Here is a 21,419-nt window from a genome sequence, read left to right as displayed (position 1 = left end):
CAACAGTGTAATCTTAAAAGGAGCTGGGGCTGCGGGGGGGGGAACATTTCATTCAGAGTAAAGGTAAGGTAAGGATTATAGCAAATTTCTCATGAGACAATGCAAGCTATAGGCAATGAAGCAACCTCATAATGTACTGAAAGAAAAAGCTGTCAATCTAGAATTCTTTAACCAGCAAAAGTGGTACTCTTTCAAAAGCAGAAGTGAAATAAAGACTTTTTAGATATACAAGAGCTGGTAGAATTTATCACTAGCATATCTGCAGTATGAAAAATATTTTATGAAATTATTCAAGAAAAAAATGATGTCAGATGAAAATCTAGGTCTACATAAAGGAATAAGGAGCATTGGATTGCAACTATGAAAGAAGATATTAAAATTTTCTTCCCTACTTTTTAAATCTCTTTAAATGAGAATCAACTATTTAAAGCAAACAAACAAACAAAAACAATGTAAGAGCTAAATATGTGACAACAATATCACAGAGGCTTGAAAGAGCGTGAAATATGAGGTTCTTACCCATAAATTCATAAAATATCACTTCAAAGTAAACTGTGATAAGTTAAAGATGTATAATATAAATCCTAAAGGAACTACTTAGCTAATATAACGAAGAGTTTTATATAATAAGTCAAAATGGAGATAAAATAGAATCATAAAAAATACTTAATAAAAATAGACAAAAAAAGGAGAAAAATATAAAGAAAAACAGATGGAAAGCAAAAAGTAAAATGAAGACTTAAATCCACTCATAGTATATATAAATGCTCTAAGTATCTCCAATGAAAAGGCAGAGATTATCACACTGGATAAAGAGCAAGACTCAACTATATGCTGCCTATGAGAAATCTACCTTAAATGTAAAGACACAAATAGAATACAAGTTAAAAGTTGGAAAATGATATAACATGCTAACACTAGTCAAAAGAAAGCTGAAATGACTATATCAATATAAAAAAATACACACATTTCAGAGCAAAGAATGTTTCCAGGGAAAAAGAGGGTCATTTCATAATGCTAAAGGGGTCAATTAATTAAGAAGACATAATCCAAAACACTTATGTACTTGAAAACAAAACATACTAAAATAATCAAAATACATTAAACAAAAGCTGATAGGACTACTATGAGAAATAGATCTACAATTACAATCAGAGAATTCAATACCACTTTTTCAATAAACTATTACACAAAAAATCAATAAGGATACAGACTGAACCAGCTAGATCTAACTGACATTTATAGAACACTCTACCAAAAATGGAAAAATAAACATTCTGTTCAAGAAAAAAACAGAAAATTTACCAAAATAAACCATATTATAGACCATAAGACAAGCTTCAAGAAATCAACAGGTAGTTAAGTCATACAAAATATGACGAAAACAGAGTTAAATTAGAAATCAAAAACTGAATTAACACCATACAGAAAAATAAACTCAAAACGGATTAAAGATCTAAATGTAAGACCAGATACGATAAAGCTCTTAGAGGAAAACATATGCAGAATACCCTTTGACATAAATCGCAACAATATCTTTTATAATCTGTCTCCTATAGTAACAGATATAAAAACAAAAATAAACAAATGGGACCTAATTAAACTTAAAATCTTTTGTACAGCAAAGGAAACCATAAACAAAACAAAGACAACCCACAGAATGGAAGAAAATATTTGCAAACAATGCGGATGACAAGGGATTAATCTCAAAATTTATAAACAGCTCATGCAGCTCAATATCAAAGAAAACAAACAACCCAATCAAAAAATAGGCAAAAGACGATACAGATGGCCAACAGGCATATGAAAAGATGCTCAACATCACTAATTATTAGAGAAATGGAAATCAAAACTACAATGAGATATCACCTCACACCAGTCAGAATGGCCATCATCAAAAAATCTACAAATAATAAATGCTGGAGAGAGTGTGAAGAATAGGGAACCCTCCTACACTGTTGCTGGGAATGTAGATTGGTACAGCCACTGTGGAGAACAATATGGAGGTTCCTTAAAAAACTAAAAATAGAGCTACCATATGATCCAGCAATCCCACTCCTGGACACGTATCTGGAGAAAACCATGATTTGAAAGGATACATGCATCCCAATGTTCATTTCAGTGCTGTTTATAATAGCCAAGACATGGAAGCAACCTAAATGTCCATCAACAGATGAATGGATAAAGAAGATGTGGTACATATATACAATGGAATATCGTCCATTAAAAAGAATGAAATAATGCCATTTGCAGCAACATGGATGGACATAGAGATTGTCATACTAAGTGAAGTAAGACAGAGAAAGACAAATATCATATATCACTTGTATGCAGAATCTAAGAAAAAACATGATACACAAATGAACTTATTTACAAAACAGAAACAGATTCACAGACTTAGAGAATGAACTTATGGTTACCAGTGGGGAAGGGTGGGGAGGAAGGATAGATTGGGAGTTTGGGATTGACATATACACATTGCTATATTTAAAATAGTCAACAAGGACCTACTTCATAGCAAAGGGAACTCTGCTAAATATTCTGTAATAAACTAAATGGGAAAAGAACTTGAAAAAGAATAGATACTTGTATATGTATAATTGAATCACTTTCCTGTACACCTGAAACTAACAAAAGATCGTAAATCAACTATACGCCAATGTAAAATGAAATTTTTTTAGATTTTAAACAAGTTAAAAATAAATAGTAGTGGGGAAAGGATTTATTCAAGTTAAACTTTTATCAACTTTTTAATAATGGAAACTGGAGATAAATTTTAAAAGAAAAAAAGATATCTGAAAATTCAAAACATTTGGAAGCTAGATAACCTGTTTCTAAATAACAAATGTGTCAAAAAAAAGAAATAAGGGAAATTTAAAGCATTTTGAACTAAATGAAAATGGAAATATAAAATTTCAAAATTTATGGAATACAGCTAAACAAGATTCCAGAGGGGAAATTCTTAGCACCATATGCCTACATTAGAATAGAGAAAAGTTCTTAAATCAATGACCTTAGCTTCTGCCTTAAGAAAGTAGAGAAAGAAGAGCAAATAAAACCAGACATAAGAAGATGAGAGGAAATAATAAAGACCAGAACAAAACCCAATAAAACTAGAAAGCGGAAAAACCTTAAGGGAGCAATGAAGCCAAAAGCAAATTCTCTAGAAGATCAGGGGAGAAATAAGAGAAAAGACACAAATTACCAATATAAGGAATGAGAGAAATAATATCACTAAAGATTCTATGGGTATTAACAGAATAAAAAGTGACATTATGAACAACTTTAGACCAATAAATTTGACAAGTTAAGCAGACAAATTGAAAGACACAAATTACCAAAGCTCACTCAAAAAGAAATAATCTGAATATTCTGTATCTAGCAAAGAAGTTGAGTTTGTAGTTTAAATCTTCTGCAAAGAAAAGTCCAGATCCACAGAGAAAACTCCAGACTGAAATGATCTATCAAACATTTATGAAAGAAATTATACTAATTCTATACAAATTCCTCCAGAAATGTGAGGATGAGGGAATACTTGCCAACTCATTCTATGAGGCTGGCATTATTCCAAAACCAAAATCACACAAAGACATTACAAGAAAAATAAAAATAAAAAACTACAGACCAATGTCCCTCAAGAACACTGATGAAAAAATTTAATCAAGCTTAGCAAATCAAACAGTACACTAAATAAAAAGAATAATATACCATGGCTATGTGGAATTTATCCAGAAGTGCAATGTCAATTTAACCTTTTGAAAATCAACCAATGTAACATACCACATCAACAGATGAAAAAAATAACCATATGATTATTTCAGTAGATACAGAAAAAGTACTTGACAAAATTCAACATCCATTCCTAATAAAAACTCTCAGAAAATTAGGAATAGAAAGGAAACTTCCTCTATCTGCTAAAGTACATCTATGAAAAATCTACACCTAACATCATACTTAATGGTGGAATACTGAATGATTTCCCCAAAAGACCTGGAAAAAGACAAGGATGTGCACTGTCATTAGTTCTGTTCAACATTGCTTTGGATAGAATAGAATAAAGAGTCCAGAAATAGATCCACACACGTATGGTCAACTGATTTTCGACAAAGGTTCAAAGGCAATTCAGTGGAGAAGGGATAAACTTCAATAAACATTGTTGGAAAAATTGGTGATTTGTATGCAAAAAAAGAACTTTGATATATATCTCATAAATGCATAAAAGCTAATTCAAAATGGATCATAGGACTACACGTAAAACCTAAAACTATGAAACTAGAAAAAATCTTTGTACCTTGGATTAGGCAAAGATTTCTTAAATGTAACACCAAAAGCACGACCCATAAATGAAAAAAAATGATAAATTAAGTACCTCTGCTCTTTGAAAGACACTTCAGAGATAAGCCACAGACAGTGAGAAAATATTTGCAAATTACATATCTGATAGAAGAATTGCATTCATTATTTTAAAGGAACACTCAAAACTCAGTAAAAAAAAAAAAAAAAGCAAGCAACCAAATTAAAACAATAATAGTAGATTTGAGTAGTCATTTCACTAAAGAAGCACAGATGGCAAGGATGCACATCAAAGGATGATCAATATACAGTCATAAAAGAAAGGTATATTAAAACTGCAATGAGACACCACTGTACTCCAGTTAAAATGTCTAAAATTGAAAAGACTGACCATACAATGCGTTATTAAAGGTGTGAAGCAACTGGAACTCTCATACATTGCTAGAGGGAATGTGAAGTGATACAACAGCTTTGGAAAGTAATTTGGCAGTATCCTAAAAAGTCAAACACACATCTACCATATGATCCAGTCATTCCACAGCTTAGTGTTTACCTAAGAGAAATGAAAGCAAATATCCATTCAAAGACTTGTACATGAGTGTTGATAGCACCTTTATTTGTAATAGCCAAAAACTGGAAACAACCCAAATGTCTACCAAAAGGTGAATAAATAAGCAGATGATGGTATATGTGTACAATGGAATCGTATCCATCACTACGACTACTGATACAAGAAAAAACATGGATGGATTGCAAATAATTTTGCTAAATGAAAGATTCCAAACAACAAAAGAGTATATACTAAATGGTTCCACTTATATAAAACTGGAAAATACAAACTTGACAGAATGTAGATCAGTGCCTGCCTTTGAATCAGGGAGTGGGATCTGGGAGCAGGTTTGATCAACTACAAAAGGACATGACGAAACTTTTGGAGGGAATAAATCTTTTTTTATTGCAGTGATGTTTATGGGCCCATACATATATAATAACTTACCAAATTAGACACTTTAACTATGTTGCATATTGGTTATATCTCTATAAAGCTGTTAGCAAACAAGCAAAGCCATTTAAAACCTACCTTCTCTAGAACAAAAGACATCTGCACCTGAAGCTTATGTTGAGGGCTTTTCTCTTTCTTGCTGTATCACTCCCCTAGCTCTTTGCAAAATGCCTCCAAGTCTGCTCTTTTACCAATAGACACCCCAACTTAGCAGTAGCTCTTCCATTGCACTGAACAATGCATTTGATGGCCTAAATGTACTTGATATTTGGTCAACTTATTAAAATTATCTATGTCCTTTATTCATATTTCAAAGAGGCCTCTCTTAAACACTTTTTAAACTCTGGGTCAATGTAGTCATAGTATTTTATGTGACTAAACTGTTAGCAGAGAGTTAAACATTCAGAAACTTTAGACTTCCAGAATTGGGCAGGAAGAGGAAATTGGAAATAGCAATGTTATAGAGGAACCAGTGATCAAATAAAAACCTTAAACTCTTTTCCTTAATACAGCGGATATTGCAAAAAATAAAAGTACAAAGTATGATAAGCCTGGAAGTCATTGCTTTCTGCCTTCTCCCTCTGATACAGAATTTCTACCCAAGATCTTGCAAAGAGACAAAAGTAAAATTGCTCAGGTAACTTAGCCCCCACTTTATCCTATGGCTTTTGTTTCATGTGTATTATTACTTTTAGTGGTAACTTATTTCAATAAAATTTATATTTTTAATAGATTTTTTTCTGTTTTATTTAAATTCAGTAAAGCAAAGAGTAAATGATAGAGTATTTGGCTTCCTGATTTTCATCTCTATTAATAAGAATTATGCCTATTATTCCAGAATATAGCAATTTATATTATTTTACCTAATCCTTACAGAATGCAAATGAGATGGGTGTTTCCTAGTTGTTATGCTTCTTATTGCTTGGCTAATAAGTTACTAAAGATGGGAAACTTCTGATTTTCTAGCAAAATTAATGAAGTCAACAATTAACAGCCTTTTCAATGTTATTATAATTTATTCAGCAAACATCAAAATAATGCAATTTACATTTTAAAAACCTCTTAAATTTGAATTTTTTTAAAAGTTCAAGTGATAAACCTCAGTACCAAGTAAATAATTTTTACATTGACCCAACCTTTGGGGAAAATCATGAGGCTCTATAACTGTATATATTCCCTCACCTTCTTCAAAGTATATGGGCTTATTCATACGCTTGAGAGGTCACTGGCGCCTAAGTTGTGCTGTCCGACAGATGGCTGTCTAGGTATACACATTGAGTCAACAGTTCAGCAAAGCCTGCTGGGGAGGCTCTTCAGGCTAGCTCATCTCTTGTGTTGGGAGGGTCTTATGGCTCCTCCTAAAGATACATGCATAAAGCAGTGCCTTGCCCTTCCATGGCTGAGGCAGATAGAATTGTGGGAGGCTGAGGAGATATGAAAACAATATACTTCAAATAATACAATCAAAAATACCACATAGATATCCTAAATATGCATCTTCATGATGATGCATCTTTCCAAAATCAAGCATTATTCATAATCCACCTCCCCTCAAAAGTCACAAACCTGGTTGACTACAAAGTTGTCTATTTAAGTGAAGAAACCAGGCATCTGTAGAGGTTTACTAGAAAATCCTTTTACATCCTTCCATGCTTCACTCCAGAGCCCTAGAACTGAAATCCTGAGCCCCACAACTAGGCTAGTTAGGCTAAGACTGGCAGCTTCCTCAGGGTCTCTTCCAAGTGATTCATGGGTCTTACTATCTCCACTTACAGTTTAGCATCCTCTCTTTTCTGAGTTTAATGTCCATCAGATTTAGAAATCCTTGGATTTGGGGGAGGGTGTCCTGGGTCCTGTGTTCATGACCTGTTATTCAGTTCTCAATTGTGAGATCAAAGCAGGTCTAGTACTAGCACTGTGTGCAAGAGTGGTAGCTGGAAAATCCTGAGGTAGGTACTTTCAGAGGTAGATTGGGACAAATGGGTGAGAGAATCTAAGGTTGTAGTAAGGAAACCAAGAGGACCATACCCAAAGACAAAGTCCTAAGGATGCAAATAGGAGGAAAAGCATCAAGGTTTTTAGCCAAGAGAGCTAGATCACATTTTACAAAGGGAGCCCTATCATTTGATACTCTACTGTCATATCTATACCTTTGTTACTGAGTCCAAACTCATACTGTTCGCTGCACAATAGACCAATAAATCAAAAGACAAGGTGTTGGGGCAAGGAATAGTGACTTTATTTGAAAAGCCAGCAGACCAAGAAGATGGTGGACTAGTGTCCCAAAGAACCATCTTACCCGAGTTAGAATTCAGGCTTCTTTTACATTAAAAGGGGAGGGGAGGTGTGACTGGTTGTTACAAACTAACTGGTGCTGAAATCCTTTGTTCTTGCAGCTGTCCAGATAGGTCTGGTAACAATGTTCCTGTAAACCTCCAACAAGACAACTATAATTTTCTATTCTGCACCTTTTTATCTCTATATGAATGGAAACGTGTTATACATTTAAAGGTCAAGCCTGGGAGGCAGAATATTGAGAAAGGGTTATTATGTATATTCCAGGCTATAGGCCACATTCTCTTACTGTTTGAGACAAAGGTGCAAAGCTAGCATGACTAAGCACAGGCAATGGAGCACAAAGGCTAGAGCTAAAGGAATAGATCCAATATGGAGTCAGGTTTGTTCTTCTTTGTTCAACCTTGACATACCAGAAACCTCTAACACTATCTCTAAGTTTCACTAGGAATTGCTCCTTCTACAACATGTTAATAGACACCAAACTAAAATATTTTGTTGAATAAAAAAATATGCAAAAGAGAATATTCCCTCTTCCAATGATTTTTTAAAATTCAACATCTTATATAATTAAATCTGGCTTTCTCAAAGTAGAGCAAACTATTTATAATATTCAGTTCACCTCACCAAGCCTTAGTGACCCTCCTTTATCCATCTTTCATAGCTTTCCAAAAATACTATCCCTCACCCCTCTGTCCAGTAGGAGGGAGCCTGGTGGTCATCAATTTTCACTCAGACCTCAGTCCTTCCCTATTGACCAGAAAGAGCTATGTTCAATTCCTTTAATCGGGATGGAGAAAAGCTTTTATTAGCAATACTGAGTACTTTCTGTATTTTAGAGAATGGCACACACACACACACACACACACACATATAGGAAAAATTTGAATATATATATTTTTTTGAATATATATATATATACACACACATATACAAAAGGAGGAAATGTGGTTCATTCATCTTTCTTAATTGAGAGATCCATAATATTGTGATTTTTTTCACATTTTATGGCCCATGGATATTCCTCTAACTTCAAAGAGACTGTTTGAATTGTAGTTGTTGTATCTCAATCGTGGACATATGGGCCTTTTTTTCTCTTCCCGCTTCTTGATACTTCTCTGAGAAAAAGTCCACACCTTTGAATGACCCTGCCTTTCTTACCCCATCCTTTCCTTCATCTTCTACAAATCATGCTTGTTTCTGATCTGAGCAAATTCATTTCCAAAGCTGAAGTTCACAATAATTTCTAGTATTTGAATAGCTGAAATGGGATAAAATCAATATTTTATAGTTCTTCTGAATTGCAATGCCATGATTTTCCATTTCTCCCTGGCTTGCCCCCAGAGCTGACTTATTCAGATAAAAATGTTTTAATTGCTTTAAAAGTCAGATGAAAAAATATATATAATTCAACTTGAATTACAGTCATCTTAATAGCAACACAATTGTAAAATATAATTTTTAATATTTTTTAATGGAGGAAAAGGCCCATAGCAGCAAAGGTGCCTAGGGCCCACAAAATTCATATGGCCCTGCCTGGCCCTGAAGCTTCCCTCAAGATGTCTGGGTTCAGCTGTCTTGCTTCTCTTGATATAAGTAAGGCCTGAGATCATGACTCTCCTTTTTGGTTTCAGAGTGTAGGAAAAACCTTATTGCCATGCTTGCTAACTGACTTTGTGTGGAGTCTCCTGATGAAACTCTCTGCACCTGATCAAACAACTGCATCTGAGGCAGCAACCATACTGAAACTGACTCTGGAATATTATGCCCATAAGGTCACCATGGTAAGATACTTGACAATGAGCAGGGGAGTGCAGAATGTATTCTCTAATGGGCTCTTACTGCCTTTGTTTTATGCCTACTTCTTTTCATATATATTTCTTGCCATTGTTCATTATGTCACTTCAATAAAATGAGGCTTTTGTGTGAAATATTTCAAGCATACAGAAAAGTTTCAAAATAATGTAATGAACATTCACTCACCAATCACACCAAATTGTACATTTTGCTATACTTGCTTCAAATTTTAAAGAAATGCTTTAACAACAATAAAATAGTACAACTGTAATTGAAATCCCCTGTGTAACCATTAAGGAAAGTTTTAAGAACCCTCAGCTAGCTGTAGGGCTGGCCACATAATTTGTGGGGCCCAGTGCAAACTGAAATGTGGGGCTTCTTATTCAAAGCATAGAAAAAAACTACTATTAGATGTAGAAACATATGAAGATTTTCCTATCTCTCTCTCTCTCAATTCATCATGGTGTTGTTATTTTCTAAGTTAAAAAAAAAAACTAAAATTTTATAATATTAGCATGCATTTTGCCATCCATCTTTCTATTGTGCAATGTCAATCATAACTGCAAATATAAGAGCACACAACTTAACAAAATACTACAATTCAAATTTCATATTTCATGCATGCATATGTATTTTATTCTTACCAGAAGAGTGGTAAACACTACACAAAACTACCTTAATTGTCTTTATTTCACTCCTTGTCATTCACACATTCTATTAACACTCTCTATCTTCATTTTGTTTGTGAGTAAGGAAAGATTGAAAGGAAAAGAATTTATGGATTGCCACATCTTTCTCTTTCCTTCTATGTCACCATTTTCAGCCTAAGTGGTTGAGGCATCAATAAATGTTTATCTTATACCTGCTTTGATTTCCCACTTAACCCCTGCACATCATGGGTCTACTGGAATTCTGTGTTCTTAGGGAATTGTGAATGCTGCCTCTGAATGAGGCTGCAGGAACCATAGCTGACTCTCATACTGCCACACACACACACACACACACACACACACACACACACACACACAGAGGCTCCATTGTCCCATGGGACTTCACTTACAAAACACAAACTCAAGGAAAACCTTATTAAAAATTTCAATATGATGACAGCAGAGGTTTAAACAAAGTGAAGGACCTTCTGAATGTGGGACCTTGTGCAAAAGCATAGGTCACATGCCCATGAAACCAGCCCTGATGGAGACATAAGGGCTGAACTCCCAGTTCCCTCTCCTGACATAGCAGTGTTATGTGATTGTAGATAAACTGAGTGCTTGCACTCAAACTCAGAGAGCAGGAAAGGGGAAATAATGCTTCTTACAAACTCTCATGCTTCTACAGACAGGAGCATTCCAAAAGGCATGCAGACCAAGGGGAAAGCTGGAGGGCAACAGTTATTTCTTTAACAAAATAAAAGTTCTCCTCTCATGCAGTGAGAAAAGGAGGCTAGGTAAAACCATATCAGGTCCTAGAGAAGACAAGAAGCCAATTGGAAAACTAGATGTGTAAACCTAGCCTGTGCTACAATGAAATCATTAAACATGGAGAAATAAACTGAACAAAAATGGGGTTCAGCAACTTATTTCCCCACCCCAGCTCCCACAAACAATTGAACTACTGAATACACTGGATTCTTGGCTTAAACAGGGTTGGATTCTAAAGTCAGTTATAATGAAAAATTGCATTAAAATTATCCTGAAAACCTGAAAATCTCCTAAATTACAAGTATAGTTTGTGGGCTTACTATTTCTAAATAAATCTAACACAGCACGTCTTTCCTTGAGGATTGAAGGAAATCATCATTTCTACAATTGAGCATACAGTAACATAGCTGGCTTGTTTTAGGGGCATGCCGCATTTAAAGTAGGAGGAGGAAGATGAGAAGAAAAAGCTCTAAACCCAATAGGTTAAGAGAACTCTGGAGAAGATCACTGGTTTATGTCTCCCATTTCATGTTTACCTTGGAGCATATGTGGTGGGATGAATGTTTTACAATAAACACTTCATTTTGTTTGTTTAGAGTAGAGGGTTGGACACAGATAATTCAATTGTATACGAGGCAATTGCAATGGAATGTAAATTTACATCAAACAACTTTTCAGCTTATGGTCTCCGAGAAGTACTTTCGAAATAAGAAGTGAGGTGATCTGGGTAGATTAAATTTGATGTTGAATATACAACCATTGGTTTGAGAAAAATTCCAGGTCTAGCTAAAACTCTCCTTATTCAAACATGAAGAGGGATTGGAGACAAGATGGTGGAGTAGAAAGACCCGAGTTCACCTCCTCTCACAAGTACACCAAAATCACAACTGCTGAACAACAATTGACAAAAAAGACGGGAGCCTACCAAAAAAGATATTGCAAGGCAGGAATAAAGAGGTAGACATAGAAAATGGACTTGAGGACATGGGGTGGGAGGGCGAAGCTGGGGCAAAGTGAGAGTAGCATCGACATATATACACTACCGAATGTAAAACAGTTGGCTGGTGGGAAGCAGCAGCATAGCACAGGGAGATCGGCTTGGTGCTTTGCGATGACCTAGGGGGATGGGATAGGGAGGGTGGGAGGGAGGCTCAAGAGGGAGGGGGTATGGGGACACGTGTATGCATATGGCTGATTCCCTTTGTTGTGCAACAGAAACTAGCACAGTATTGTGAAGCAGTTATACTCCGATAAAGATCTATTTTAAAAAAGATATTCTACATCCAAAGACACAAAGAAGAAACCACAATGAGATGGTACAAGGGACACACTAGTGATATAACCAAATCCCATACCATCCAGGTGGGCGACCCACAAACTGGAGAATAATCATATCACATAAGTTCTCCCACAGGAGTGAGAGCTTTGAGCTCCATGGGAGTCTCCTCAGAATCAGGAGCTGGAGCCCCCTGAGTATTTGGCTTTAAAGGCCAATGGAGCTTGATTGCAGGAGCTCCATAGGACTGGGGGAAACAGAGACTCCAGTCTTGGCACACACAAGTTCTTGTGCATACTGGGACCCAGGGCAAAACAGTGATTTCATAGAAGCCTGGGCCAGACTTACCTGCTGGTCTTGGAGGGTCTCCTGGGAAGGCAGGGAGCAGCTGTGGCTCTCTCTGGGGTCATAAAAGCTGGTGGTGGACATATCAGGGAGTGTTCATCTATGTGAACTCTGGCTGGAGGAAGATATCTTGCTTGGGTCCTTGGCACTGAGATCTGGCCTCACCCAACAGCCTGTGGGCTCCAGTGTTGGGATTCCTCAGGCCAAACAACCAACAAGGTGGGAACACAGCCACACCCATCAGCAAACATGCTGTCTAAAGACTTCCTGAGCCCACAGCCACGAACAGACACACCCCTTGACATGGCCCTGCCCACAAGAGGACCAAGACCCAGGTCCACCAACCAGAAGGCAAGCACTGGATCCTCTCACCAGGAAGCCTGCACAAGCCTCTAAACCAGCCTCACCCACCAAGGGGCAGGCACCAGAAGCAAGAAAATTATGATCCCACAGGCTGCAGAACTGAGTGTGCAAACACAGGTCAGAACCTACCCTGGGACCCGCTAGTCCCTGGCCATTTGGTGATAAGAGGAAAGTGTATTGCTGTGACACAAAGGACATCCCCTACTGAGGGCCACTTCTTCAAGGTTGAGAAACATAACTAAGCTACTACATAAATAAAATACAAATAGAAATTTTTTTAAAAAAAGAGATGGCAAAGGAATATATTCCAGACAAAATGAACAAGATAAAACCCCAGAAGAACAACTAAGTGAAGTGGAGATAGGCAATCTACCCAAGAAAGAGTTCAGAGTAATGAACTTAAAGATGATCCAAGAACTCGGGAAAAGAATGGATGCACAGAGCAAGAAATTACAAGAAGTTTCCATCAGAGAGTTAGAAAATAAGAATACAATAACTGAAATGAAAATACACTAGAAGGAATTAATAGCAGAATAAATGAGGCACAAGAATGAATCAGTGAGCTGGGAGACAGAGTGGTGGAAATCACTGCTTCAGAGCAGAATAAAGAAAATAGAATGAAAGTAAATGGAGACACTTTAAGAGACCTCTGGAACAAGGTCATAGGCACCAACATTCACATTATAGAGGTCCCAGAAATAGAAGAGGGAGAGAAATGGCCTGAGAAAATATTTGAAGAGATAATAGCTGAAAACTTCCCTTACATGGGAAAGGAAACAATCACCCAAGTTCAGGAAGCACAGAGAATCCCATAAAGGATTAACTCAAGGAAGAACACACCTAAACACATAGTAATCAAATGGACAAAAATTAAAGACAGAGAAAACATTAAAAGCAACAAGGGAAAAGCAAAAAATAACATACAAGGGAATCAGCTGATTTGTCAGCAGAAACTCTGCAGGCCAGAAGTGGGTGGCATGATATATTTAAAGTGATGAAAGGGAAAAACCTACAACCAAGAATACCCTACCCAGCAAGGCTCTCGTTCAGATTCAACAGAGAAATCAAAAGCTTTACAGACAAGCAAAAGCTAAAAGAACTCAGCACCACCAAATGAGCTTTACAATAAATGCTAAAGGAACTGCTCTAAGTGGAAAAGAAAAGGCCACAACTAGAAACAAGAAAATTATGAGAGTGGTAGCTCACCTATAAAGGCAAACTTACAGTAAATGTAGGAAATTATCCACACACAAATATGATCTCAAAATCAGTAATCATGAGAGGAGGAGAATACAAGTGCAAGATATTTTAAATGCATTTGAAATGAAGATATCAGCAATGTAAAACAATCATGTGTGTGTATATATATATATATAGAGAGAGACTACTATACCAAAACCTCATGGTAACTGCAAAACAAAAATCTATAATGGATATAAACACAAAAAAGAAAAAGGAATCCAAACACAACACTAAGGATAGTCATCAAATCACAAGAGAAGAGAACAAAAGAGGAAAGGGAAAGAAAAAAGCCCTACAGGAAACAAATTCAAAACAATTAACAAAATGGCAATAAGAACATCCATATCAATAATTACCTTAAATATAGATGGGTTAAATGCTCCAACCAAATGACGCAGATTGGCTGAATGGATACAAAAATAAGACTCATATATACGTTGCCTACAAGATACCCACTTCAGATCTAGGGACACATAAAGACTGAAAGTGAGGGGATGGAAAAAGATATTCCATGCAAATGGAAATCAAAAGAGAGTGGGAGTAGCAATACTCATATCAGACAAAATAGACTTTAATATAAAGACTGTTACCAGAGACAAGGAAGGACACTACATAATGATCAAGGGATCAACCCAAGAAGAAGAAACAACAATTGTAAATTTTTATGCCCCCAACATAGGAGCACCTCAAGGTACAAGCAAACATTATCAGACATAAAAGGAGAAATTAACAGTAACACAATAATAGTGTTAAATGACTCATTAGACCAGATGGACTTAATTGACATTTAAAGAGCATTCCATCTGAAAGAAGTAGAATACACATTCTTTTCAAGTTTATATGGAATATTCTCCAGGATAGATCACATGCTGGGCCACAAAGCAAGCCTGAGTAAATTTAAGAAAACTGAAATCATATCAAGCATTTATTCCACCCACAATTCTATGAGATTAGAAATCAACTATAAGAAAATACTGTAAAAAACACAAACACGTGGATGCTAAACAATATGCTACTAAACAACAAATGGATCACTGAAGAAATCAAAGAGGAAATCAAAAAATACCTAGAGACAGATAAAAATGAAAACAACGATCCAAAATCTATGGGATGCAGCAAAAGGAGTTCTAGCAGGGAAGTCTGTAGCGATACAAGCTTACTTCAGAAAACAAGAAAAATCTCAAATGAACAACCTAAACTTACACCTAAAGCAACTAGAGAAAGAAAAACAAAACAAACCCAAAGTTAGTAGATGGAATGAAATCATAAAGTTCAGAGCAGAAATACATGAAATAGAGACCAAGGAAGCAGTAGAAAAGATTAATGAAAATAAAAGCTCATTCTCTGAAAACATTTTTAAAAGTGATAAACCTTTAGCCGCCTCACCAAGAAGAAAAACTAGAGGGTCCAAATCAATAAAATTAGAAATGAACAAGGAGAAGGTATAACAGACACCACAGAAATACAAAGGACCATAAGACATTACTACAAGCAACTGTATGCCAATAAAATGGACAACCTAGAAGAAAGGGACAAACTCTTAGAAAGGTACAACCTGCAAAGACTGAACCAGGAAGAAATAGAAAATATGAACAGACAAATCACAAGTCATGAAATTGAAACCGTGAATAAAAATCTTCCAACAAACGAAAGTCCAGGACCAGATGGCATCACAGGTGAATTCTATCATTTGGTACATATATACAGTGGAATATTACTCAGCCATAAAAAGGAACGAATTGGGTCATTTGTTGAGACATGGATGGATCTAGATACTGTCATAGAGAGTGAAGTAAGTCAGAAAGAGAAAAACAAATATAGTATATTAACACATATATGTGGAACCTAGAAAAATGGTACAGATGAACTGGTTTGCAGGGCAGAAATTGAGACACAGATGTAGAGAACAAACTTATGGACACCAAGGGGGGAAAGCGACGGGGGGTCGGGGTGGTGGTGTGATGAATTGGGCGATTGGGATTGACATGTATACACTGATGTGTATAAAACTGATGACTAATAAGAACCTGCTGTATAAATAAATTAATTAAAATTCAAAAATTAAAACAGAAAAACTCCCAACAAACAAAAGTCCCAGACCAGATGGCTTCACAGGCAAATTATACCAAACATATAGAGAAAACATCTATACTGCTGAAACTGTTCCAAAAAAATTGCAGAGGAAGTAACACTTCAGAACTCATTCTATACTACAAAGCTACAGTAGTCAAAACAGTATGGTCCTGGCACAAAAACAGACATATAGATCAATGGAACAAGATAAAAAGCCCAGAAATAAACCCACCTATGGTTAATTAATCTATGACATAGGAGACAAAGAATATACAATGGAGAAAAGACAATTTCCTTAACAAATGGTGCTGAGAAATCTGGACAGCTACATGTAAAAGAGTGAAATAGAACATTCTCTAACACCATATAAAAAAACAAACTCAAAATGGATTAAAGACCTAAACATAAGATCAGATACTATAAAACTCCTAGAGTAAATCATAGGCAGAACACTCTTTGACATAAATCTCAGCAATATCGTTTCAGATCAGTCTCCTAGATTAATGGAAATAAAAACAAAAATAAACAAATGAGATCTAATTAAATGTAAAAGTTTTTGTACATCAAAGGAAACCATAAGCACAACAAAATAGAGCCTACAGAATGGAGAAAATATTTGCAACCAAAAAGAGTTTCATTTCCAAAATATACAAACAGCTCATGCAGCTCAGTATCAAAAAAACAAATAACCCAATCAAAAAATGGGCAGATCTAAATAGGCATTTCTCCAAAGAAGATATACAGATGGCCAACGGGCAGATGAAAAGATGCTTAGTATCACTGATTATTAGAGAAATGCAAATGAAAACTACAATAAAGTATCACCTCACACCATTCAGAATGGCCATCATCAAAAAGTCTACAAAGAGGGACTTCCCTGGTTGTAAAGTGGCTAAGAATCCTCTCGCCAATGCAGGGGACACGGGTTCAAGCCCTGGTCCAGGAAGATCCCACATGCCATGGAGCAACTAAACCCATGCACCAAAACTACTGAGCCTGCACTCTAGAGCCCGCAAGCCATGACTACTGAGCCTGTGAGCCACAACTTCTGAGCCCACGTGCAGAAACTACTGAAGCCCACAAGAGGAGAGCCCATGCTCCGCAATAAGAGAAGTCACCACAATGAGAAGCCCACACACCGCAACAAAGAGTAGCCCCAGCTCGCTGCAAGTAGAGAGAGCTCACATGCAACAATGAAGACCCAATGCTGCCAAAAATAAATACATAAATAAATAAATTTATTTCAAAAAAAAGTCTACAAATAATAAATGCTGGAGAGGATATGGAGAAAAAGGAACCCTCCTACACTCTAAGTGGGAATTTAAACTGGTGCAGCCACTGTGGACAACAGTATGGAGGTTCTGTAAAAAACTAAAAATAGAGTTACCAGATGATCCAGAAATCCCACTTCTGGGCATATATCTAGATAAAACTGTAATTCAAAAAGTAACATGCAGCACCATTTACAATAGCTAAGACATGGAAGCAACCTAAATTTCCATCGACAGATGAATGGATAAAGACGTGTGGTGTATATATATATCCAATGGAATATTACTCAGCCGTAAAAAAGAATGAAATGATGCCATTTGCAGCAACATGGATGGACCTAGAGATTATCACACTAAGTGAAATAAACCATACAAGTAAGAGAAATATCATAGGATATCACTTATATGTGGAATCTAAAAAAAAGAAGATACAAATGAACTTATTTACAAAGTTGAAAGTGACTCATAGATATAGAAAGCGAAACATGGTTAGCAAAGGGGAAGTTGGGGGGAAGGATAAATTAGGAGGTTGGGATAAATATATTTATACTACTGTATGTAAAATAGATAATCAACAGGGACCTACTGTATAGCACAGGGAACTATACTCAATATTTTGTAATAACCTATAAGGAAAAAGAATCTGAAAAAGAATTACTGAATTACTGTGATGTATACCTGAAACTAACACAAACTATATTTCAATAATAATTTTTAAACTAACACACCATTGTAAAGCAATTATACTCCAATAAAGATGTTAAAAATAATAATAATTTTTTAAAAAAAGAATACTGCCAGAAAACAAGGAAAAAATAAAACTAACTTGGAGCCTATAAAGAAAATTTGAAAGATTATGATTCAGTATTTACCATTCTAGTCCATTCCCTCAACACCTAGTTCATTCCTTCAAAATATAGATTCATATCTCCTTTAATTGTCAAAATGTTTTCAGAAGTATATTGTTCTCTTGTTATTCTGTTCCATTATTTTGACTTTCTTTTTAAAGGACTCAAATTATATTGTACATTTGCTTTTTGAATTGAGCTTATATATTTTATACAATAAAGTCTACCCATCCAAAATAAACTTTTTTTTAAAAAAAAAGGGTATTCTCCCACTATCCATAAATGCATATAGATTGGGAGGCAGCCAAGATGGCAGAATAGGAGGGCCCTGAGCTCACCTACTCCAACAGGTACACCAAAATTACAACTATTTACAGAGCAACTATTGATGAGAAAGACCAGAAAACTAGCAGAAAAAATCTACAACTAAAGCTGTAAAGAAGGAAGCACAATGAGATGAGTAGGAAGGGCAGAGACACTGTATAGTCAATATCCACACCCCCAAGGAGGCGACCCACAAACAGGAGGATAATCACAATTTCAGAGGTTCTGCCCAAGGAGCGAGGGGTCGAAACCCCACATTGGGCTACCCAGCCTGGGGGTCCTGCACCAGAAAGATGGGCCCCCAGAACATCTGGCTTTGAAGGTCTGTGGGGCTTGCTTTCACGAGAGCCAGAGGGCTGTTAGAAACAAAGACTTCACTCTTAAAGGGGACATAGTAAACCTCACATGCTCCACAAGACCCAGGGCAGAAGCAGTAATTTGAAAGAAGCCTGGGTCAGACCCACTTACTGATCTTGGAGAGCCTCCTAGAGAGGCAGGAGGCAACTTGGACTCACCTGGAGACATAGACTCTGGTGAGTAATGGGGACAAAATGTACAGTGTGGGAAACTTATAAAATCAAGAATAATATAGTATCTTTGCACAGTGATAGATGGTAACTACACTTAACATGGTAAACATTTTGTAACGTATAGAAATACAGAATCACTATGTTGTGCACCAGGAATTAACGTAGTGTTATAGGTTAATTATACTTCAAAAATAAATAAACAAACTCATTGAAAAGGAGATCAGATTTATGGTTACCAGAGGCTGGTGGGAGGGGTAATTTCCAGTTAGAAGATAAATAAGTACTAGGGATGTAATGCACAGCATGATAAATGTAATTAACACTGCTTTATGTTATATATGAAAGTTACTGAGAGAGTAAATCCTAAGATTTCTCTTCATAAGGAAATATTTTCTCTTTTTCTTTTATTTTGTATCTATATGAGGTGATAGATGTTTACTAAACTTATTGTGGTAATAATTTCACGATGTATGTAAGTCAAATCGTTATGCTATACACTTTAAACTTATACAGTGCTTTATGACAACTATATCTCAATAAAATCGGAAGAAAAAATAAATGCATATGTTTATTTCTCATCCAAATAAACATTTTCATTGTGTAGTAATACACATAAATATGCTTTCCTCTAGTACTTATTTGTGTGTTAATTGCTGCCTTGGTCATTCAGAGAAAGACTGAATTCTTTTGTCTAAGAAACGCCTCGGTTAGAGGTGGCTGTGCAACTAGAGACTCTTGTTGACCTGTGAAATTGCTTTTCCAGGTGTCTAAAATTGTGGATGTTATTTATAAGCAATTGTGTGGAAATGCTTCTCCCATTTTGAAGCAAGTTATGTTGAGGGCCATTACCTTGTTGACACGTACTTCACCAAAGAAGGTCATCTTTCAACTTATGGACTACCCAGTCCCAGCAGACAAGTAAGGCCCCTCTCACCCCTTCCCCAGAGTTTGTTCAGTCTCCAGAGTCAGACAGACCTGAACAAATCAGATCTGGTTTCTTTTTTTCTGAAAGAGAATATCTATTTTTGTACCACATAGGATGATTGTAAGGCTTAAATAAGACCATCTATAGTATTCATATCTTCGTAAAATATGTGGCACACAGTAGACCATCAAGAAATCATAATTGTTGCTATTATTTATCTGAGGATTTAAATTGTGTTCTGCTGCATATCCCACATTGAAAAACCTCTTCTCAAAGTTATAGTGGTTTTTTCCCCACATGTGATAAAATTCATAGTGTTTTTTTCTCATTTATGAAGGACAGACATATTTGCAACCACCAATTAAATCATAAAACATTTAAAATTCCCAGGTATAATTGGGAATTTTACCTGTCCTGTCCCTTAACTGTTTATCTGAAATTCATGATCCAGGGTCATGAGAAATATTTAAGAAGAAAGTATGCTAAGGTGAGCCTACGTGACACTATGAATCTAACAGCCACGTTAGAGGAGCTTATTAAATCACACCACTGCATTTCTATAGTTTGTACATTGGAAGGGAAGGTATTACTTCTCTACTATTAACAGTATAAAAGGCAGGAAATTACATTATGGAAAGGATTCAGGCTTTGGAAACAAATGAAAATGAATTGCATCCCAGCCTTGACCCTTATATCCTGTGTGACATCATGTAAGTTTCATAAACTCCTTGATCCTCAATTTCCTCATCTGTGAAATGAGGAAAGTTCTTTTCATCTATAAAGCTGTTATATGGATTAAATTAGTTAATGTCTGTAAGAGGGCAATGAAATCAACAAAATGCTAAACAAATTATATGACCGACTTTCTATTTCCAACTTAAAGATTGTATTTTTTAGGAAGCTTAAACTCACAAAGTATTTTACTATTTAGAAAATTCTTGGAAACTAAAAATATTCATAAGACTCAGTGTTTTCTCCTTCAGGAACTAAGTACCCACTGTGTGTAAAGTTACCAGCCTTCAAGCATTTTGTTGAGGAGAGTGAATATACCCACATGGATGTAAGATAAAAGCTTCCAATGAATCCATTACAAACAGTGTGTACTGAGGAGGTACAGAAAGCAAACATAATTAGAATTAGGTGAAAATTAAAATAGTCACTAGCAGGTCTTGTGCAATAGTAGGTGAGGATTGAGGTAGAAAAACTGGGATTTGTAGGTAAGCTTAAACAGAGAAACAGAAAGAAGGTGTGATCAAGAGGTAAGAGAATGAGACAGGGCTTGAGAGATTTGATGTCCATGTGGTTCTAAGCATGGTACTATGAATAAGCCCTGCAGATAAAAGCAATTGAGTACTGGGGTTCTAGAGAGATAGGTGTGTCCATGTTCTGAGGGACCAGGCCCCCATATTAGGA

At 36.0% G+C, this 21,419-nt stretch overlaps 1 protein-coding gene across 1 annotated transcript in view; it reads left to right on the top strand.

Annotated features, from left to right (window-relative positions):
* MROH9 (maestro heat like repeat family member 9) overlaps positions 1–21,419 on the top strand; it is a 119,797-nt gene that overhangs the window by 75,290 nt on the left and 23,088 nt on the right. The window contains exons 7-9 of the mRNA XM_024739842.1: positions 5,809–5,933; positions 9,226–9,375; positions 19,845–19,999. Coding sequence (XP_024595610.1) covers positions 5,809–5,933; positions 9,226–9,375; positions 19,845–19,999 — 430 coding nt within the window. The remainder of the gene's footprint in view (positions 1–5,808; positions 5,934–9,225; positions 9,376–19,844; positions 20,000–21,419) is intronic.

Source organism: Neophocaena asiaeorientalis, unplaced genomic scaffold (genome assembly GCF_003031525.2).
Source record: "Neophocaena asiaeorientalis asiaeorientalis breed wild unplaced genomic scaffold, Neophocaena_asiaeorientalis_V1.1 scaffold589, whole genome shotgun sequence".
Taxonomy (NCBI): domain Eukaryota; kingdom Metazoa; phylum Chordata; class Mammalia; order Artiodactyla; family Phocoenidae; genus Neophocaena; species Neophocaena asiaeorientalis.
Note: the sequence above shows the minus strand (reverse complement) of the source record. Positions and strands in the feature narration are given on the sequence as shown.